The sequence below is a fragment of the Phocoena phocoena genome, chromosome 1, assembly GCF_963924675.1.
Source record: "Phocoena phocoena chromosome 1, mPhoPho1.1, whole genome shotgun sequence".
NCBI classification, from domain to species: domain Eukaryota; kingdom Metazoa; phylum Chordata; class Mammalia; order Artiodactyla; family Phocoenidae; genus Phocoena; species Phocoena phocoena.
This window is the reverse complement of record NC_089219.1, coordinates 107,849,633-107,867,001: the sequence shown is the minus strand read 5'-3', so window position 1 is coordinate 107,867,001 and position 17,369 is coordinate 107,849,633. Positions and strand designations below refer to the sequence as shown.

The 17,369-nt window shown below is 49.4% G+C and overlaps 1 protein-coding gene across 2 annotated transcripts; it reads left to right on the top strand.

Annotated features, from left to right (window-relative positions):
- The first annotated feature begins 1,514 nt into the window (after positions 1-1,514).
- On the top strand, positions 1,515-17,318 carry ITGA10 (integrin subunit alpha 10). Of its 2 annotated transcripts, XM_065876428.1 has the most exons (30): positions 1,515-1,566; positions 3,081-3,192; positions 3,392-3,501; positions 4,097-4,188; positions 4,415-4,529; positions 5,243-5,370; positions 5,542-5,690; positions 6,342-6,492; positions 6,696-6,861; positions 7,000-7,073; positions 7,305-7,449; positions 7,678-7,826; positions 8,049-8,192; positions 8,329-8,532; positions 8,835-8,965; positions 9,699-9,865; positions 9,962-10,104; positions 10,541-10,654; positions 10,851-10,936; positions 11,091-11,232; positions 11,382-11,474; positions 11,625-11,701; positions 11,864-11,953; positions 12,392-12,476; positions 12,647-12,760; positions 13,021-13,101; positions 13,249-13,362; positions 14,922-15,017; positions 15,294-15,407; positions 15,705-17,318. In XM_065876428.1, the coding sequence occupies exons 1-30, from the start codon at positions 1,515-1,517 to the stop codon at positions 15,768-15,770; spliced, it is 3,504 nt and encodes a 1,167-aa protein (XP_065732500.1). In that variant the 3' UTR covers positions 15,771-17,318. The 2 variants fall into 2 exon arrangements, with proteins under 2 accessions (XP_065732500.1, XP_065732507.1); XM_065876435.1 differs by lacking the exons at positions 3,081-3,192; positions 3,392-3,501; positions 4,097-4,188; positions 4,415-4,529 and having other exon boundaries at positions 15,705-15,770.
- The last annotated feature ends 51 nt before the right edge of the window (positions 17,319-17,369 follow it).

Genomic DNA, 17,369 nt, shown 5'->3' with positions numbered 1-17,369 from the left:
TCTGTGTCTCTCTTGACTCTTTTTACTGTCTCTTAAGTCTATTTAAGATTCTGTCTCTGTATCTCTTTTGTACCTTCTCAGTCCCCTGTCATAGGAATTTAATCAGCAGGATTACTTTTTGGTTTGGGAGGTAGAAGGTATGGTCTATAAGGTTCTAACTGCCTTCTTCTTTTTCCTCACAAAGGTGACTTGTGGCTGTTATTTTCCCCTTCAGACATGGGTTTTAAGATTATTACTAGTCAGGTATATTCCTAGGCGTTGAATATGGGGTGTTGAGTCCATTTCATTGAGCAAGGAGATTTAATTAAATCCAGATTTAATTTTGAAGGCTTGATGTCCCAGTGGACTCTTCCCACATGCACCAGAAGTAGTTTCATGCTTCCTTTTCCTCTCTCATGTCTACCTCACCAAGCTTTCTCATGATTTGCCCTTACCTTTCCCTCCACTCACACCTGCAGGTTTCTGCTTACACTTTGATTTCAGGGCCTTGTTCTAGCCTTTCCATACCCCTTCTTTGCCTATCCAGAATGATGCTATGTTTAGCATCTTGTTGTAAATACTGTATAGTGATTCTGTGTAAATAGCTGAGGCCCAAGCCCATGATGGATAGCAAAGCCTTCCAGGTTAGCAAATTAAAGATCAATTTGCTCATTGATGTTTGGTCTGGTCCCATGTGTTCTGGTCATCTGAGGCCCCTGTTTCTGTCACTATGGTTTGGGTTTTCCATAGGATTAGCCACTGGCATCATTACCCACAGACTTTTATTGAGCATCTACAGTATGTAGGGCATAATACTAAGTGGTAGAGATACAGAAAGCTAAGAGGCTCCATGGTCCCAACTTCAGAAGTTTATAGCTTAGCTGAGGAGATGGGGGTCTAATGTTAAAGTAATAATACTGGTTCCACAAAGCATACCCCATACCAGTTCATGGTTTATAGTTCCTCCAAAAACTATAATGCCATAAGGCAGCATAGGCTAAGAGTCACAAACAGAACTAAGTGGAATGGAGATGGTAAGTCTTGGTTTGTGGGTGGGCTGTGTCTTCACATGTTGGGACTCTGAGTAGGTGGGGAAATGATATCACTGTTATCAGCTCTTTCATTTTCCATATTCCAGGTTGAGATAAATAAGGTTAGGAGGTAAAAAGAATCTATCTCCCGCTCCTACCTTCTATTCCAAACCTGAGGAAAGCATTATTGCTAGGCAACAACAAAGGATAGAAAAAAGAGGAAGAGAAAGAAAGGACAGAAAGTCAAGAATTGTGTTCTTCGGATACTGAGATGATGCCTCCAGGGGGCAGCACCAAGGCAGAGAAATACACTAAAATCGCTCATTCCTCCTTTCCTTGGTCTGGGGCTCCCCACACTTCCCCACCATTACTCCTCCCATTCCTTCCAACTTTATTTTTAGCTGCCAGTGGGAGGGGGCAGGATAGGAGGGAAAGTACAGAAAACAGAGAAGGAGAGGGACAGAGGCACAGAGGACTTCTCACGCAGACAGAGAACATCCAGACATGGAGTTCCCCCTCATCCCCCACCTGTTCTTGCCTCTGATGTTCCTGACAGGTGAGGGAGGTTAACTTCTTGGTTTCTGGTGGGAACGAAAGATATATGGATTGTTTAGCATTGGGATCTTTATGGTTAAAATTCTTTGGGAGTTAGGTTAAGAGGTTAACTGATTCTATGTTTCGCGTGTGTGTGTGTGTGTGTGTGTGTGTGTGTGTGTGTGGTGTGTGCGTACACATCCGCATGGGTTTGCATTCTTTTGCCCACACATATGACTGCCTGGCAAGGGCTGAAGCTGTCCAGTGCCTTGTGTAATATTTGTGTCCAATTAAATAAAACCTTGTCCTAAGCCCTGGAAGACTGAGACAACCAAAAAGAAACATGATGTGAACTTCCACATGGCTAGTCTGATTACTATTATCCCCCTCCCTACTTCTCCCTGCCCTTGGTGGTCTCTGGGTTCCTGAGACATAACTGACTAACTGTGTGGTCAGAACTCTGGGTTTATCTAACCAACGTGCTACAGTTCCTGGTCATACAGCCTTGCCAGTTTCCTGGATGCAAAAAGGCTCACATACAAAACACTTTCCTGAAAATGAGCTTGGTTTGAGACAGAGCTATAGCCATTGGTGAAAGTGGTGGTGGGGTGGCCTGAGTGGGGGTTACTTGAAGGAACAAGTCACAGGGAAAGAACCATGGGAGGGACAAGAGGCCTGGAATTTTTCCTCATCAGTGCCCTGTAATCTTCGTTTCCTAAAATACCAGCTCTGATTTTAAACAGATTGGGGTTGGGAGGGAAGAGTCAGCAAGAACATGATTGAGGGGGTCTTTAGAGTGGGCTGAGAGTTAAGGAAGAAATGCAAGTAGGCAGGGGGCAGTTGGGAGGGGGGATGAATTACAAAGGAAGTAGATCGTGAGAAACTTTGGGAGTGATGGGACCCTTGGAAAGGATGTATGGCAAACCATGGATGTAGGCAAGTGGCTCCACCCAGTTAATTACCACTGAGGTTTCCAGGGCTGGAATCAGCCAGAGACCTAGACATTGGAGAAAGAGAGTGAGAGTGTAACAATGATACTGGGAGTCAAGAAGAGACAGGAAGAGAAGAAGAGACCCAGACATGCAGTGTTCACTAACCTCTTGTTTTCCCTATGGTCCTGGGTTTGGGGAGAATTTGTAAGGAATAGTTGTTCTGGGGCTGCAGAAAGGCCTTCTCCCTCTTTTGACCCTCAACGCTTGGAGAGGAGGATGTGTAGGAGGAATGATGTAGAAAAGGGGAACTTGACCCTTCCAGACATGTCTGTAAATGAAATTTGGGGGATAGGAATGGAAATACATCTGTGCAACAGCATGGCAGAGGGCCACAGGTTAGACATCTGGACCCAAACACAGGAAGAAAACCATCCTTGCTTGGAGTATATGACATTCACAGAGTCCAGGGCAGCTTATGAGTAAAAAGAAGGGAGATAGGCTGAGATCAAAAAGTTCCCTCCACGGTTTCTCTCTGGTTGTACCTCTGGGCATTCATTAGGTTCTCTGGCTGATTCCTGCTAACCTTATGATCCTGGCCCCCCAGGTCTCTGCTCCCCCTTTAACCTGGACGTGCATCACCCACGCCTATTTCCAGGGCCACCGGAGGCTGAATTTGGATACAGTGTCTTACAACATGTTGGGGGTGGACGCCGATGGTGAGGAGGAAACCAGGGGGCCGTGGGATTGGGACTGTGATAGAGCTGTTAAAGGGGAGGCAAGGTAGATGGAAATACAAACTAATCTGGTTCTTTGGAAATGGCTGGGGCTCTAGACTTGCCGTCACCATGCCCTTTCCCTCTGGCCTATCTCAAGTGTCATATTTACGCTATGCTTGTATTCATTTCCTCCTCCCAGGATGTTGGTGGGTGCGCCCTGGGATGGGCCTTCAGGCGACCGAAGGGGGGATGTTTATCGCTGCCCTGTAGGGGGCTCCCACAATGCCCCATGTGCCAAGGGCCACTTGGGTAAGAAGACTCCTCACTCTTCCACTCCTAACCCCTAACCTTGATACACTAGTAGCTTTGACCCCTTACACGTCACTTTTTTTTTGTTTTTAAGTTTTTTGGAGCATAGTTGATTTACAATGTTGTGTTAGTTTCAGGTGTACAGCAAAGTGATTTAGTTATACATATACATATATTCATTCTTTTTCAGATTCTTTTCCCATATAGGTTATTATAGAATACTGAGTAGAGTTCCCTGTGCTATACAGTAGGTCCTTGTTGATTATCTATTTTATATATAGTAGGGTGTCTATGTTAATCCCAAGCTCCTAATTTATCCCTCCCCGCTCCATGTTTCCCCTTTGGTAGCCATAAGTTTGTTTTCAAAATCTGTGAGTCTGTTTCTGTTTTGTAAATAAGTTCATAGATAACATTAAAAAAAATTAGACTCCACATATGAGTGATATCACACCTTACTTCTTTACCTCCATATCCCACGTACTCCTCTTCCTGACTTGATCCGGACCTCTTCTCATCCTCTTCCAAAATCATCCTGAACTCAGTCACCCCATCTGTGACCCCATGATCTCATGCTCTTCCACTCCACTCCAACCAGGTGACTATCCACTGGGAAATTCATCTCGTCCTGCTGTGAATATGCACCTGGGGATGTCTCTACTGGAGACAGTTGGTGATGGGGGATTCATGGTAAGCTGAGGAAAGGGTGGTGGCGGGGTATCTGACGGTTTGTGGTAGAGAAAAGGGTGGTATGATAAGGGAAACTGGTCTATGTGGAGGGGTCAAGGAGTTAAAAACCCTAGAAAGCAAGGAGGGGGGTCTTGGGGAGTGGTCTCAATGCCTCTTTTGACAAAGAGCATGTTCTGAGGGTGCCCTCCCAAGCCTGGGAGTAACTCTTTCCTCTACCCATCCCCAGGCTTGTGCCCCTCTCTGGTCTCGTGCTTGTGGCTCATCTGTCTTCAGTTCTGGGATATGTGCCCGTGTAGATGCTTCGTTCCGGCCCCAGGGAAGCCTGGCACCCACTGTACAACGTGAGCCAGGAGAAGGGCCTGAGGACTCAGTCCCTAGAACGGGGTGCAGGGTGGGAAAAAGATGGGGCCACAGGGTATGATGCTTGACAGGGGAACTGCATGGCTTATCCTCACTGCTACGTAACATGTCCACAAAAGCTCCATGTTTCCTAACAGATGAGAATTCAGACTCTTTACCAGGTCGTCAAGACTCCATGAACTGATTTAATCAACTTCAAAAACTCAGCTCTCACTATATCCCTTCATACCCTGCACCTTGGCTATAGCCTTCACCTCACCATTCTCCTATGTGTCATCTATTTTTATACCTCCATCTCTTTTTGTTTAAAGTGTTCTCCACCCAAATGCCTTCCTGTTTTGTCTCCTCTCCTCAAACATCTCCAGTCTTCAGTATCTTCTCAGTCCCTGGCTCCTTTGATTCTCCACCATCAGGACTGACCCTCCTTTTTTCTCTCACATCATAGAGTGGTGCTATGTTTCTACTAGCGCTTGATTCCTTCTTCTTTGTTTTTTTAGTCAATTGTATATATGCCCATCTTCTCTTTTATTCATTTTTATATTTACCCAGGACCTGGCACACTATCTTCCTTATATGTAAAAGTGCCTAATAAATGTTTGAATTAAGTGTGCCCTCCTGTGACCTCTTCCCTTGTTGTCCCCATGCCCAATGTCCTTTACCCCTCTGTTCCCCATCACCATACCCCTCCTCCTAGGCTGTCCCACATACATGGATGTCGTCATTGTGTTGGATGGCTCCAACAGCATCTACCCCTGGTCTGAAGTTCAGACCTTCCTGCGAAGACTAGTAGGGAGATTATTTATTGACCCGGAGCAGATACAGGTAAGAGAAGGCAACATGGATGGGCTTGGAGGGGGAGAGACAGGGAGAGAGGAGATAAATGTAGGTAGCATCTTCAGTAGTATCCAGGTGCTTGTCTCCCCTCCCTCGCATACCTTCTCCACCCCCCACCCCCATACACACACTCCATTAGAGTGCACACTTTATTCTCAGGTGGGACTGGTACAGTATGGGGAGAGCTCTGTACACGAGTGGTCCCTGGGAGATTTCCGAACCAAAGAAGAAGTGGTGAGAGCAGCAAGGAACCTGAGCCGGCGGGAGGGACGAGAAACAAAGACTGCTCAAGCAATAATGATGGCCTGGTGAGGCACTGGGAAGGGGGGTGTGGGAAGCCAGAAGGGTTAGGGGAGGCTTTGGAGTGCAGTGTGTACATCCCAAGATGTCTTGCCAGCTTATTTTTTTTTTGCACGCTAATGTAGGTGGGGGAAGGCTAAATTGGCTGTCATCGCACTCATTGCATTTCTACAAATTGTCTGTGTCTGTGTCTCTCCATGCTTCTGCTTTATTTATCTCTGCAGACAGAATTCTGTCTGTCTATATACCTCCACTCCCACTTTGCTCTTGGCCCTCGGGTTTTCCACCACTCATGTCCTAGCCCATTTTCCAAATGTGACAAAACTCATCTCTGGGAAGACTCCTCTGACCTGACCATTCTCCTTTATTCTATGTTCCCTTAATATTTGTCCTCCTAAATACAATATTTGCTGAATGAATCTATGAGTGAATGGATTTTATACTTACTTGCATTGATGATATGCTGCTCTATATGTTCTATGACATTCAGACATTTGAGCTCTTACTGTATGCCAGTCTCTACGCTAGACAGTTGGGGAGATGGGCTAAAAGGCAGGAGGCCTGGCGTCGGTGAACTGCCGACAGTGTTAAGTACTGTGTGTATGTGTATCTATCTGCACACATCTGATCACACCTCACTCCTTTCTCTCTCTTCTCAGCACAGAAGGATTCAGTCAGTCCCATGGGGGCCGACCAGAGGCTGCCAGGCTACTGGTGGTTGTCACTGATGGAGAGTCACATGATGGAGAGGAACTTCCTACAGCACTAAAGGCCTGCGAAGCTGGCAGAGTGACACGCTATGGGATTGCGGTGAGAACAGCTCTGGATCTGGAATGATAGAAGGGATTGGGGAGGGTGACACTGAGGACTGGGAACTTAAGGAAAACGGGCATTGACCACTTCCCAGACATCAGCCGTATTCCCTTTCTTCTCTTTAGTTGGCTGTGTCCTGTACAGCTTTACCATCTCACAGCACACAGCTAGCAGACCCCACCTTTATCTCCTGACCCCAGGTCCTTGGTCACTACCTCCGGCGGCAGCGAGACCCCAGCGCTTTCCTGCGGGAAATCAGAGCTATTGCCAGTGATCCAGACGAGAGATTCTTCTTCAATGTCACAGATGAAGCAGCACTGACTGACATTGTGGATGCATTAGGGGACCGGATTTTTGGCCTTGAGGGTAATGATTACCCTGGAGAAACAGAAGACAGGGTAGGGGGAATTCTGGGGTATAGGTGGGCTTCTGGAATAAGTTCAGAAGGTCAAAGGGGAAACCGTCTTCCCTTATATTGCCTTATGATGTTTTCTCACACTCAAGGGTCCCACGGAGAAAATGAAAGCTCCTTTGGGCTGGAAATGTCTCAGATTGGTTTCTCTACTCATCGGCTAAAGGTTGGACAGACTCTGACCCCTCTCAACATCTGACTCCTTCCAGCCTCTAACTCAGACAGCTTCAACCCCAGGGCTCTTCTGGATTCCTCCTTTAACCAATGTCCATGCTGACCTTCCTATACCTCACCAACTGACCCCAGCATGCCCTCAGTGACCCTCTCACTCCTGGAGAGCTTTTTCTTCTTATTCCCCACTGTCTTTTCAGCGACCCCATCTGGTTCTGCCCTACAGGATGGGATTCTCTTCGGGATGGTAGGGGCTTATGACTGGGGGGGCTCAGTGTTATGGCTTGAAGAAGGTCGCCGCCTCTTCCCGCCACGGACGGCCCTGGAAGATGAGTTCCCCCCTGCGTTGCAGAACCATGCAGCCTACCTGGGTGAGTAGCAGAGAGCTGCAAAGGATTAGACGGTGGAGGGGGAAAAAAAAATGCTTCCTCAGTGGGGGGGTGGGATGGAGGGTATAAGGTACTCACTCTTAACTCATGCAGTTTCTCACTGATCTCCTGCTACCTTCCTTTGGGACCCCCTTCTGTGCCTTTAGGGAAACCTCCTACTCTGACCCCATATTCTTTCCCTTTCACCCCCGATTCCTTGTCCACTTCTAGGTTACTCAGTTTCCTCCATGCTTTTGCGGGGTGGACGCCGCCTCTTTCTCTCAGGAGCTCCTCGGTTTAGACATCGAGGAAAGGTCATCGCCTTCCAGCTTAAGAAAGATGGGGCTGTGAGGGTCGCCCAGAGCCTCCACGGGGAGCAGGTAGGGCATCCAAGGGAGGGTGAGACCCTTGGCTCCTGAGGGACCTTCAAGCTGTGGGGGGAAGAGAGTGAAGGGACAAGAGAGGGGCCTTAAAAGTCTGTGTTGAGTTCTGGTTGGCAGAGTCTGTCAGGGATGTGAGGACCAGATTGGCAGGTGCTTCCCACTTGTCCATAATCTTGCCTTCCCTTCCCTCTGGGGTCACCACTACCCACTGCTCTCCAGATTGGCTCGTACTTTGGCAGTGAGCTCTGCCCATTGGATACGGATGGGGATGGAACAACTGACGTCTTGCTTGTGGCTGCCCCCATGTTCCTGGGGCCCCAGAACAAGGAGACAGGACGTGTTTATGTGTATCTGGTGGGCCAGGTGAGACTTGCTGGGATACCCTAGAACTTGTCTGTGGGGGGCAAAGGGAGTGAGGGAAGGCACACACATTTGAGGGCTGGCTGAGAGGTTGGGACTGTCAAATCAGCATCTTCTGCCTTCTCCTCACCTCCACCAGCAGTCCTTGCTGACACTCCAGGGAACACTTCAGCCAGAACCCCCGCAGGATGCTCGGTTTGGCTTTGCCATGGCTGCCCTTCCTGATCTGAACCAAGATGGTTTTGCTGATGTGGCTATGGGAGCGCCCCTGGAGGATGGGCACCGTGGAGCACTGTACCTCTATCACGGGACCCAGAGTGGAGTCAAGCCCTGTCCTGCCCAGGTCAGGAGTGCCCCGACGAGGCAGGGGCATGGTGGGAGGAAGGGGAAAGGAGGTGCACCCTTTGGTTATCATTGCTCCCCTGGGCTTGAGACCCAAACTGAACAAGTGCCTTTTTTATCAGTAGTCAAAAAGGTGAGGCGGTGGGGTAGGAAACATGTTGCTGTATACTAGAGACTCCTGAACACAGGCAAGTTTCTCTCATTCCTCCTCATGCCTGAGGGGAGAATTAGAAAAAGCCAGGTGGGAGGCCTGGGAAACCAGTTGTGTGAGTCTCTGCTCAGTGTCTCCTCTCTCCCTCTCAGCGGATTGCTGCTGTCTCCATGCCACAGGCCCTCAGCTACTTTGGCCGAAGTGTGGATGGCCGGTTAGATCTGGATGGAGATGACCTGGTAGATGTTGCTGTGGGTGCCCAAGGGGCAGCCATCCTGCTCAGGTGAGTGGCCCCAGCTCAGGTAGCAGTAGACAGCATGGCATAGCTGTTAAAAGCAAGGGCTTTGGAATCACAAAGTTACATTTGGCTTTCTTGATCAACTTACTCTGTGCCTCCGTTTCCTAGTTTATAAAATGGGAATAATAATCGTACCTGCCTTAGAGGTTTGTTGTGAGGATTAAACGCTATAATCTGTGAAAAGATCTAAACACAGTGCCTAGCACACGGCAAGTGCTGATTAAATGTTAGCTATTGGGACTTGCCTGGTGGTGCAGTGGTTAAGAATCCGCCTGCCAATGCAGGGGACAAGGGTTCGATCCCTGGTACAGGAGGATCCCACATGCCGCGGAGCAACTAAGCCCATGCACCACAACTACTGAGCCCGCGTACCACAACTACCGAAACCCACACACCTAGAACCCATGCTCCGCAATGGGAGAGGCCACCGCAATGAGAAGCCCATGCACCAAGGCCAAGAGTAGTCCCTGCTCGCCGCAGCTAGAGAGAAAGGCCACACGCAGCAGTGAAGACCCAGGCAGCCAAAAATAAAAATAAATTAATTTAAAAAAATGTTAGCTGTTATCTTACTTCTGTCAGAAGGTTCAGGGGAGGCGGACACATGTGTCCCCTAGCTCCTTATTCTTTCCTTTGACCTCAGGGAGGCAGACACTGGGGACTGCCTTTCTCAAAGGGTTTTCTTCCCTCTGCTAGACTTTCTTTCCCACCCTGTTCCCAGCTCCCGGCCCATTGTCCACCTGGCCCCTTCACTGGATGTGACCCCGCCGGCCATCAGTGTGGTTCAGAGGGACTGCAAGCGACGCAGCCAGGAGGCAGCCTGCCTATCCGCAGCCCTTTGCTTCCAAGTGACCTCCCGCACTCCCGGTCGCTGGGATCGCCAATTCCGTGAGTGACTCGAGTGCATGCTAGGCAGCTCTCAACCCCTTGCCTGCCATGGTCTTGGGACCCCGCTCCACCTACACTCTTGCCTGCCCCATTCAGATGTGCGGTTCACAGCATCGCTGGATGAGTGGACAGCTGGGGCCCGTGCAGCGTTTGACGGCTCTGGCCAGAGGCTGTCCCCTCGGCGGCTCCGGCTCAGTGTGGGGACTATCACTTGTGAGCCGCTGCACTTCCATGTGCTGGTGAGGAGGGGGCAGGAACTGCTTTGCATCAGGGCCTGGGAGTGAGAAGAAGGCTGGATCAGAGGGAGGACGTTCTGCTGGATCGGCAAGAAAGCCAGAGTCAGCAAAGTGAGAAAGATCAGACTGTGGAGTCAGGCTGATCTGGGTTTGAATCCTGCTCTGCCGTTTACCACCTGTGAATTCTGGGAACTCATGTAACCTGCAAACCTTAGTTTCCTTGCCTGAAAAGGGGGGATGATAATAACAACTACAAAATAGGAGTTAGGAGTTAGCTGTCTTAGAATTAAATGTAATAGTATTGATAAAACCTTAGGACAGTGCCCAGCGCACAGAAAGTGCTCAGTAAATATCACCATAATTATCACATTCTGCTAGGATTCCTGGGTCGTATCCCTAATCCTGGCTCCCCATGATCCTTGACTCTGGTTTCTCTTAGGATACATCAGATTACCTCCGGCCAGTGGCCTTGACTGTGACCTTTGCTTTGGACAACACCACAAAGCCAGGGCCTGTGCTGGATGAGGGCTCACCTACCTCCATACGAAAGCTGGTCAGAAGTGCCAAGCCCTGCCCTGCCCTGGGTCCCAACACTGCCCTTCTCAGTGAATTCAAGAGAAAGCGGAGGGAGGAGACATGAGATCACAGTGAAATCTAACTTGGGCACCCACTCTTTTCACTTTTCCCTCAATCCCATTCCTTTCTCCCACACCTTCCTCTCAGCCCTCAGCCCCTTCTCTCTCCTCTAGGTCCCCTTCTCGAAGGACTGTGGCCCTGACAATGAATGTGTCACAGATCTGGTACTTCGAGCTAATATGAACATCAGAGGCTCCAGGTGGGATGGACATGAACTGGCCAAATGGGGGTGACCCGAGACAGATCAGAAGGGACTTGAAGGGAGATGGAGGGTTGTTTCTTGCCCAGGAAGACAGAAGTGAGGCTTCTGGCGCTCCTTCAACTCTGGTCTCTCTTTTATCCACGACTCCTAGGAAGGATCCATTCGTGGTTCGAGGTGGTCGGCGGAAAGTGCTGGTGTCAGCAACTCTGAAGAACAGGAAGGAAAATGCCTACAACACTAGCCTGAGTCTCAACTTCTCCAGAAACCTTCACCTATCCAGTTTTACTCCTCAGGTGCCCTTGGGGGAGGGAATTTGGGAGGAGGACAGTTGGGGTATTGTCTGTGAGGGGCCCTAGGGAAAGGCTTGCTGTGTTTAGAGGCTGCAGGCAAGAGGGCAGTTGCAGCCCCACCCTAGCCTCCACCCCGCTTCCTCTGCTCTCAGGGGGACGGCCCAGTGAAGGTGGAGTGTGCAGCCCCTTCCCCTCATGCCCGCCTCTGCAGCGTGGGGCATCCTGTCTTCCAGGCTGGAGCCAAGGTGAGCTGGGGCCCAGGATGAGAAAGGGCCTCTGAGAGATCAGGGGCTGGAATCTGCAGGGCCTGGGAGTTTAGGAAAGGAGGCACACAAGGGCTCCTGTTCCTCTGTATTGTCCCATGAGGAGAAATCTACCATGTCCCTCTCCCCCAGGTGACCTTTCTGCTAGAGTTTGAGTTTAGCTGCTCCTTCCTCCTGAGCCAGGTCCTTGTGAGTCTGACTGCCACCAGGTGAGAACAATGGGCATTTCCTCCCAGGCCTCTCCTGTTGGGTCTTGGTGGTGGTGGTGGTGTGTGGGTGGGAGCAGGGGTGGAAACAGCGTGACTCCTTTACTCTAGAGAGGGGTGTCTGAGACAGGGCTGGGATGCGAGCCTCTTCCCCTGACCCTACAGCAATAGCCTGGAGAGAAATGGCACGCTTCATGATAACACAGCCCAGACCTCAGCCTACATCCAGTATGAGCCTCACCTCCTATTCTCTAGGTATGGCTCAGCCCCCCACTGAGACCCCATTCTGACCCCAGACTCATACTCTTTATGTTTCCCCCCTCTCCCTCCATGTGCTTCAGTGTTCCCAAACACCAAACCCTTAGGGCTGCTCTATCTTTTTGCCCTCAGTCCCACTCATGCTGAAGCTTCTCTTAAGCATCTTTCTTTCTTAGGTATAGTACTTATGCATCCTAGTTGTAGGGCTTTGCTGGGCCCTGGGGGTTGGAGCTGGTGTGATGGGATATGGGGTGTGGCCATAAAGTTTGTACCAAGTCTATGTCATGTCTCATTTCTGTCTTCTCTATGTACCCCCATCTCTTTATCCATGTGCTGGCCCTACCTTCCCTGAATCCATGTCTGTGTGCTGATCATGTGCCCCTGTGTCTGTGTCATGGCTGTGACCATGTGCTTCCTGACTTGGTGTCCACGCAGTGAGTCCACTCTGCACCGCTATGAGGTTCACCCATATGGGACCCTCCCAGTGGGCCCTGGCCCTGAATTCAAAACCACTCTTAGGGTGAGAAGCTGGAGGGACCTTGGCATAAGCAGAGGGAGGGGGAGGAGTTCCTGGGAAAAGGATGGGAGGAGTCTCTCTTAGATTTCTGTGGTATTGAGGGTAAAGGGGAACAGATGAGGAAGAGTCTTTCTCTGTCTCTCACCTCTTCCCATTTCCAATCCTCCTTTTAGGTTCAGAACCTTGGCTGCTATGTGGTCAGTGGCCTCATCATCTCAGCCCTCCTTCCAGCTGTGGCCCATGGGGGCAATTACTTCCTGTCACTGTCTCAAGTCATCACTAACAATGTGAGTCTGGGCTAGGGGCGTATGGAACCCTGCCATCTTGATTTGGTGGACTCACCCAGCTCCCAGCATCCTGGGTCACTGCTCTCAGGGCTCCTCCCTCCCTGGGGGCGCCTTTCTTTCACATATGTCGCTTCGTTGAGAAGAAAGAAAGGGATCACCCAGGGAAGAACTACAAGAGTGTGGGTGGTGTGCTCCTGCTCAGCCTGGAGTGGCCGGCCTCTCACCATCAAGAGGGTCCCTCAAGTTGGATCTTCCTCTAGGCAAGCTGCACAGTGCAGAACCTGACTGAGCCCCCAGAGCCCCCTGTGCGTCCAGAGGAGCTTCAGCACACAAGCTGGCTGGTATGAGTCACAAGAGGGTGAAGAAGGTGTACAGAGTGGGAATGCAGGGGGGGAGCAGTAGAGTTTGGAGCCTTGGGCTGGAGAGTAGAGTGGGGAGTGAGGGATATTTCCGCCCCAGCGTCCTGATGTGTCTCTCTCTTCTGGTAGAATGGGAACAACTCCCGGTGTCAGGTCATGAGGTGCCACCTTGGGCGACTGGCAAAGGGGACTGAGGTCTCTGTTGGACTACTGAGGCTGGTTCACAATGAATTTTTCCGAAGGGTAAACTTTTCCTTTTCCACTGCTTTCCCCTGCTGCTCCTATCTGGGACTTTAGCATAGCCTTTTCCGGTAGACAGACTCGTGTTCAAGTTCGAGCTTTGCCTCCTACTCACAAAGTTATTTAATTTTTCTAAGTTTCTTTCTCCCCATCTCTAAAATGGGGAAGAAAAGACCTACTTCATAGATAGGGTTGTTGTAAAGACTAAGTGAATAATGAGATGAACTCACTAGAAGCTAGTTACTATTCTTGTATTTTCTTCCATTTATCATCTCTTAGTGTTATATCAATAATCAACCGACATTATGCGGGCCTCTCTCTGTTGTGGCCTCTCCCGTTGCTGAGCACAGGCTCCGGACGCGCAGGCTCAGCGGCCATGGCTCACGGGCCCGGCTGCTCCGCGGCATGTGGGATCTTCCCGGACTGGGGCACGAACCCGTGTCCCCTGCATCGGCAGGTGGACTCTCAACCACTGCGCCACCAGGGAAGCCCCAACCAACATTTATAGGATACCTAAATTCAATCAACCCATCAAATGCCTGCTATATAAAAAGCCCTCTATTAGGTAGACACTGAGGAGAATATCCCCAACATTTAGCACCATGCCTAACTCATTGTAGTGATTTAATACATTTTTATTAAATGAATGAGTAAATAGTTGATATTACATGCAGGGTAAGCATGGAGGGTAGTGGGAAGTGATATTGTATAGTGAAAGAGATCTAGATTATCAAAGATCTTTAAAGCCAGGAAGATGAAATAGAACCTAATATGACAGGCAGTCAGGAGTCATGTGAGTTCCTGAGCAGGGAAATGACCTCTTAATTATAACAGCTGTTTAGTACTAGGGGTTTATATTGTGCTTTCCCATGTTCCGTATACTTTGAATTACACAAGATCCCTGGGATGTAGGCATCTTTCAGGGAAGTTAAGTCTGACAGGCCATCCTTCCCTAACTCTGGTTCTCTCCTTATCTCTCTTTGGTATCCTTTTTTCATTCATTTATTTATTCTTTTAACAAAGATTTCTTGAGAAACTAGGGAAACATAAATTACTAACACACAACCCTTGACCTCAAGGATCTTATAGTTCAGAGGTGAAAGACAGAGAAGTAAACAATATTATAACCTGATCCAGGGTGATGGGGGTTAGGAGGGAACACTTTCCTACTTCCCAGAGGGGATGACATCTAAAGGAAGGGTAGGAGTTAGCCAAAGAAAGAGGAGTTGAATGCATTTCAGGTAGAGCAAACAGAGTATATGAAGGGCCATAGGCTTTCCATCTGTTACCCTTCTTTTCTTTCCCCATCAGTCTCCAACCTTTTCCTCTGGTTTTGAACATCCTGGAAGTTGTGCCCCTCAGCCTCATCTTTGCCATTAGGGTTCTGAGAGCCTTATCACCACCTGATGATGGCTCACTTTATTTTTTTTTAATTTTTTTTGAATTTTATTTATTTTTTTATACAGCAGATTCTTATTAGTTATCCTTTTTATACATATATTAATCAATCCCAATCTCCCAGTTCAGATGATGGCTCACTTTAAATGTCTTTCCATTCACAGGCCAAATTCAAGTCTCTGACAGTGGTCAGCACCTTCGAGCTGGGAACTGAGGAGGGCAGTGTCCTACAGCTGACTGAAGCCTCCCGTTGGAGTGAGGTGGGGCTGGAGACTGAGTCTGAGAACTGTGGAACTAGTAAGAGTGGCAGTGGCCTAAGGGCACCTGTGAGATTTTTCAGAACAGAGGTGTCTTCATTTGGCAGCAGTCAGGGAGTCAGAAGTGATAAATCAGAATGGTGGGGTCCCACTGCCTCCATTCCTACCTCAGTCTCTTTCCTTTTAGTCTTCTATTTTGCGGCTGGCTTTGCTACAATGTTGGGTGAGGCTAGCTGGGCAAAACGGTGCAAATAAAAAACAACTCTCCTTCCTATGCAGAGCCTCCTGGAGGTAATTCAGTCCCGCCCTGTCCTCATCTCCCTGTGGATCCTCATTGGCAGTGTCCTGGGAGGGCTGCTTCTGCTTGCTCTCCTTGTCTTCTGCCTTTGGAAGGTAAGCACTGCTGTCGTGGGGAGTACGGGGCATGGTGCTCACAAATTAAGGAATCCTTGATTATAGCCGGGAGAACCGGATTTGTGCTGGGCAGCTAAGCAGGCTGTGGGTGTCATGCCCAGATCTCCTTCACTCTCCTCCACAAACGTTGGTTGAATTAAACTAAGCCAAATAAAATAAATTTGAATCTCAGTTTTGGAAGCAGAACAAAATTGAAGACTTCAGATACATCTGAGGGCTGTTGGCCGGGTCCCCAGGCAGGGCATTTGGTGAAGACTCTTATCTCTTTCCCTACAGCTTGGCTTCTTTGCCCGTAAGAAAATCCCTGAGGAAGAAAAAAGAGAAGAGAAATTGGAGCAATGAATGTAGAATAAAGCCCTAGAAAGTCCTCCCTGGCAGCTTCTCCAAAAGACTTGCATAACAGCAGAGGTTTGGGGGCTCAGATGGGACAGGAAGAAGCCTCTGGACGATCTCCCCAGACCTGCAGCCTGACTTGACCTTTGAGTCATGAGGATGCTGCTGGCAAGGGATGAGGCCTTACCTCAGACGAGAAGGGCTGGCACTAAACACTCCCACCCTGTGCTTCCCTCCTTACCATCCTGGTTCCAGAGCCAACACTGGGACCTTAGTGTAGGGTCCTTTTTTCCCCATCCCCAGGAATTAAGAATTTTTTGCCTAGGTCCCTGACTTCTTTCAGTTTCCCTCTACATCCTCCCTCACAATTTGGAAAGGACGAGGGTTATCTTCCTCCATTTCCCACCTCTCACCTTCCTGCCTTCTCCCCACTCCACAGGAGAGAGCTGACGTTGGCTTGAACGAAGTAAAGTCAACATCTGCTGCTTTCCTGTGGAGTCTGGTGATTCAGAGGGCCGGATGGGGAGAGTCAACAGGAAAAAAGGAGGGAGGAGGAAAAGCCACAAGAGACATTCTGTACAATTCCAAGGAACAGAGAAGCCTTTAGACAGGCAACTGCCATCCCCCTGAAACCTGAGACTTTCGTGGTGCACTCGCCCGCCCTCAGGTGCTGGTGAAACGGAGCTGCCCCAGGCCTTCTGGGCAAGGGTTTCCCAACTCTCCAGCCTTCCCTGGGAGCAAAGCCAGAGCTGGGTGCCCGATTCTCTGGAGCCAGGGGCCCCCACGTGGCTAGAGCTGGAATAACAGAGAAGACTGGATACCCTAGGCAGTCTTCTCCTCTCTCAGGCCTCACACACTCATGAGCACTCCTTGGAGCCTCCTTACAGAAACTAGAGAGAAGGGAGAGAAGGGAGTTGATGGTGGGAAACCCTTTCACCTTACTAGATTTGGGGAGCAGCAGCCCCATGGGGTCTGAATTAAGGAAGAAGCTCAAGTAGGTTGCAAGAGGTCTCTGGGAAGCAAGCCCTTACTTACTTGGCACTGTTTATATAGCACAAATAGCTCCTAGGAAATGTTTCTGGGGCATCTCCTGTCATGCCTTGTAGGGCTTCTCTGGTACAATCAGTTGGACAAGCCCTTGCTTGATGTTTACTGGAAATTCTCAAGTTAGTTTCTATCTCTGGACCACCCCACCACCTGACTCCCATTTTTTGGTCATGGCCAGTAAAGAGAAGTGGATTCTCATTGACAACTGGGTAACATACAGTTCTCTGTAATCAAGACTTTGGACACCAAAGTTAGTTACTGGTCTCCAGAGGGCAGCTCTGACAGCCATTTGAAGAATCAGCACCCATTCAGAGCTGAGAAGAGAGGGGACCCGATTGGGCAGTTGACTAGCCGCCACAGACTCTGTCCTCCAGGGCTGTTCTTGAGATCTGGTCACAGTGTTTATTTTGGCATGTCTCTGGCCTTTTGCAGACAGCATTGTCTCTGTTTCCTAGCAGGGTAGACAGTATATCAGATGGTCAGAACAAATAAAGTTCAGTGTCAAATGACTTCTGGCTCTCTTTGAGTTCCCTGGGATATAGACTGCTCACAAACGGTGAG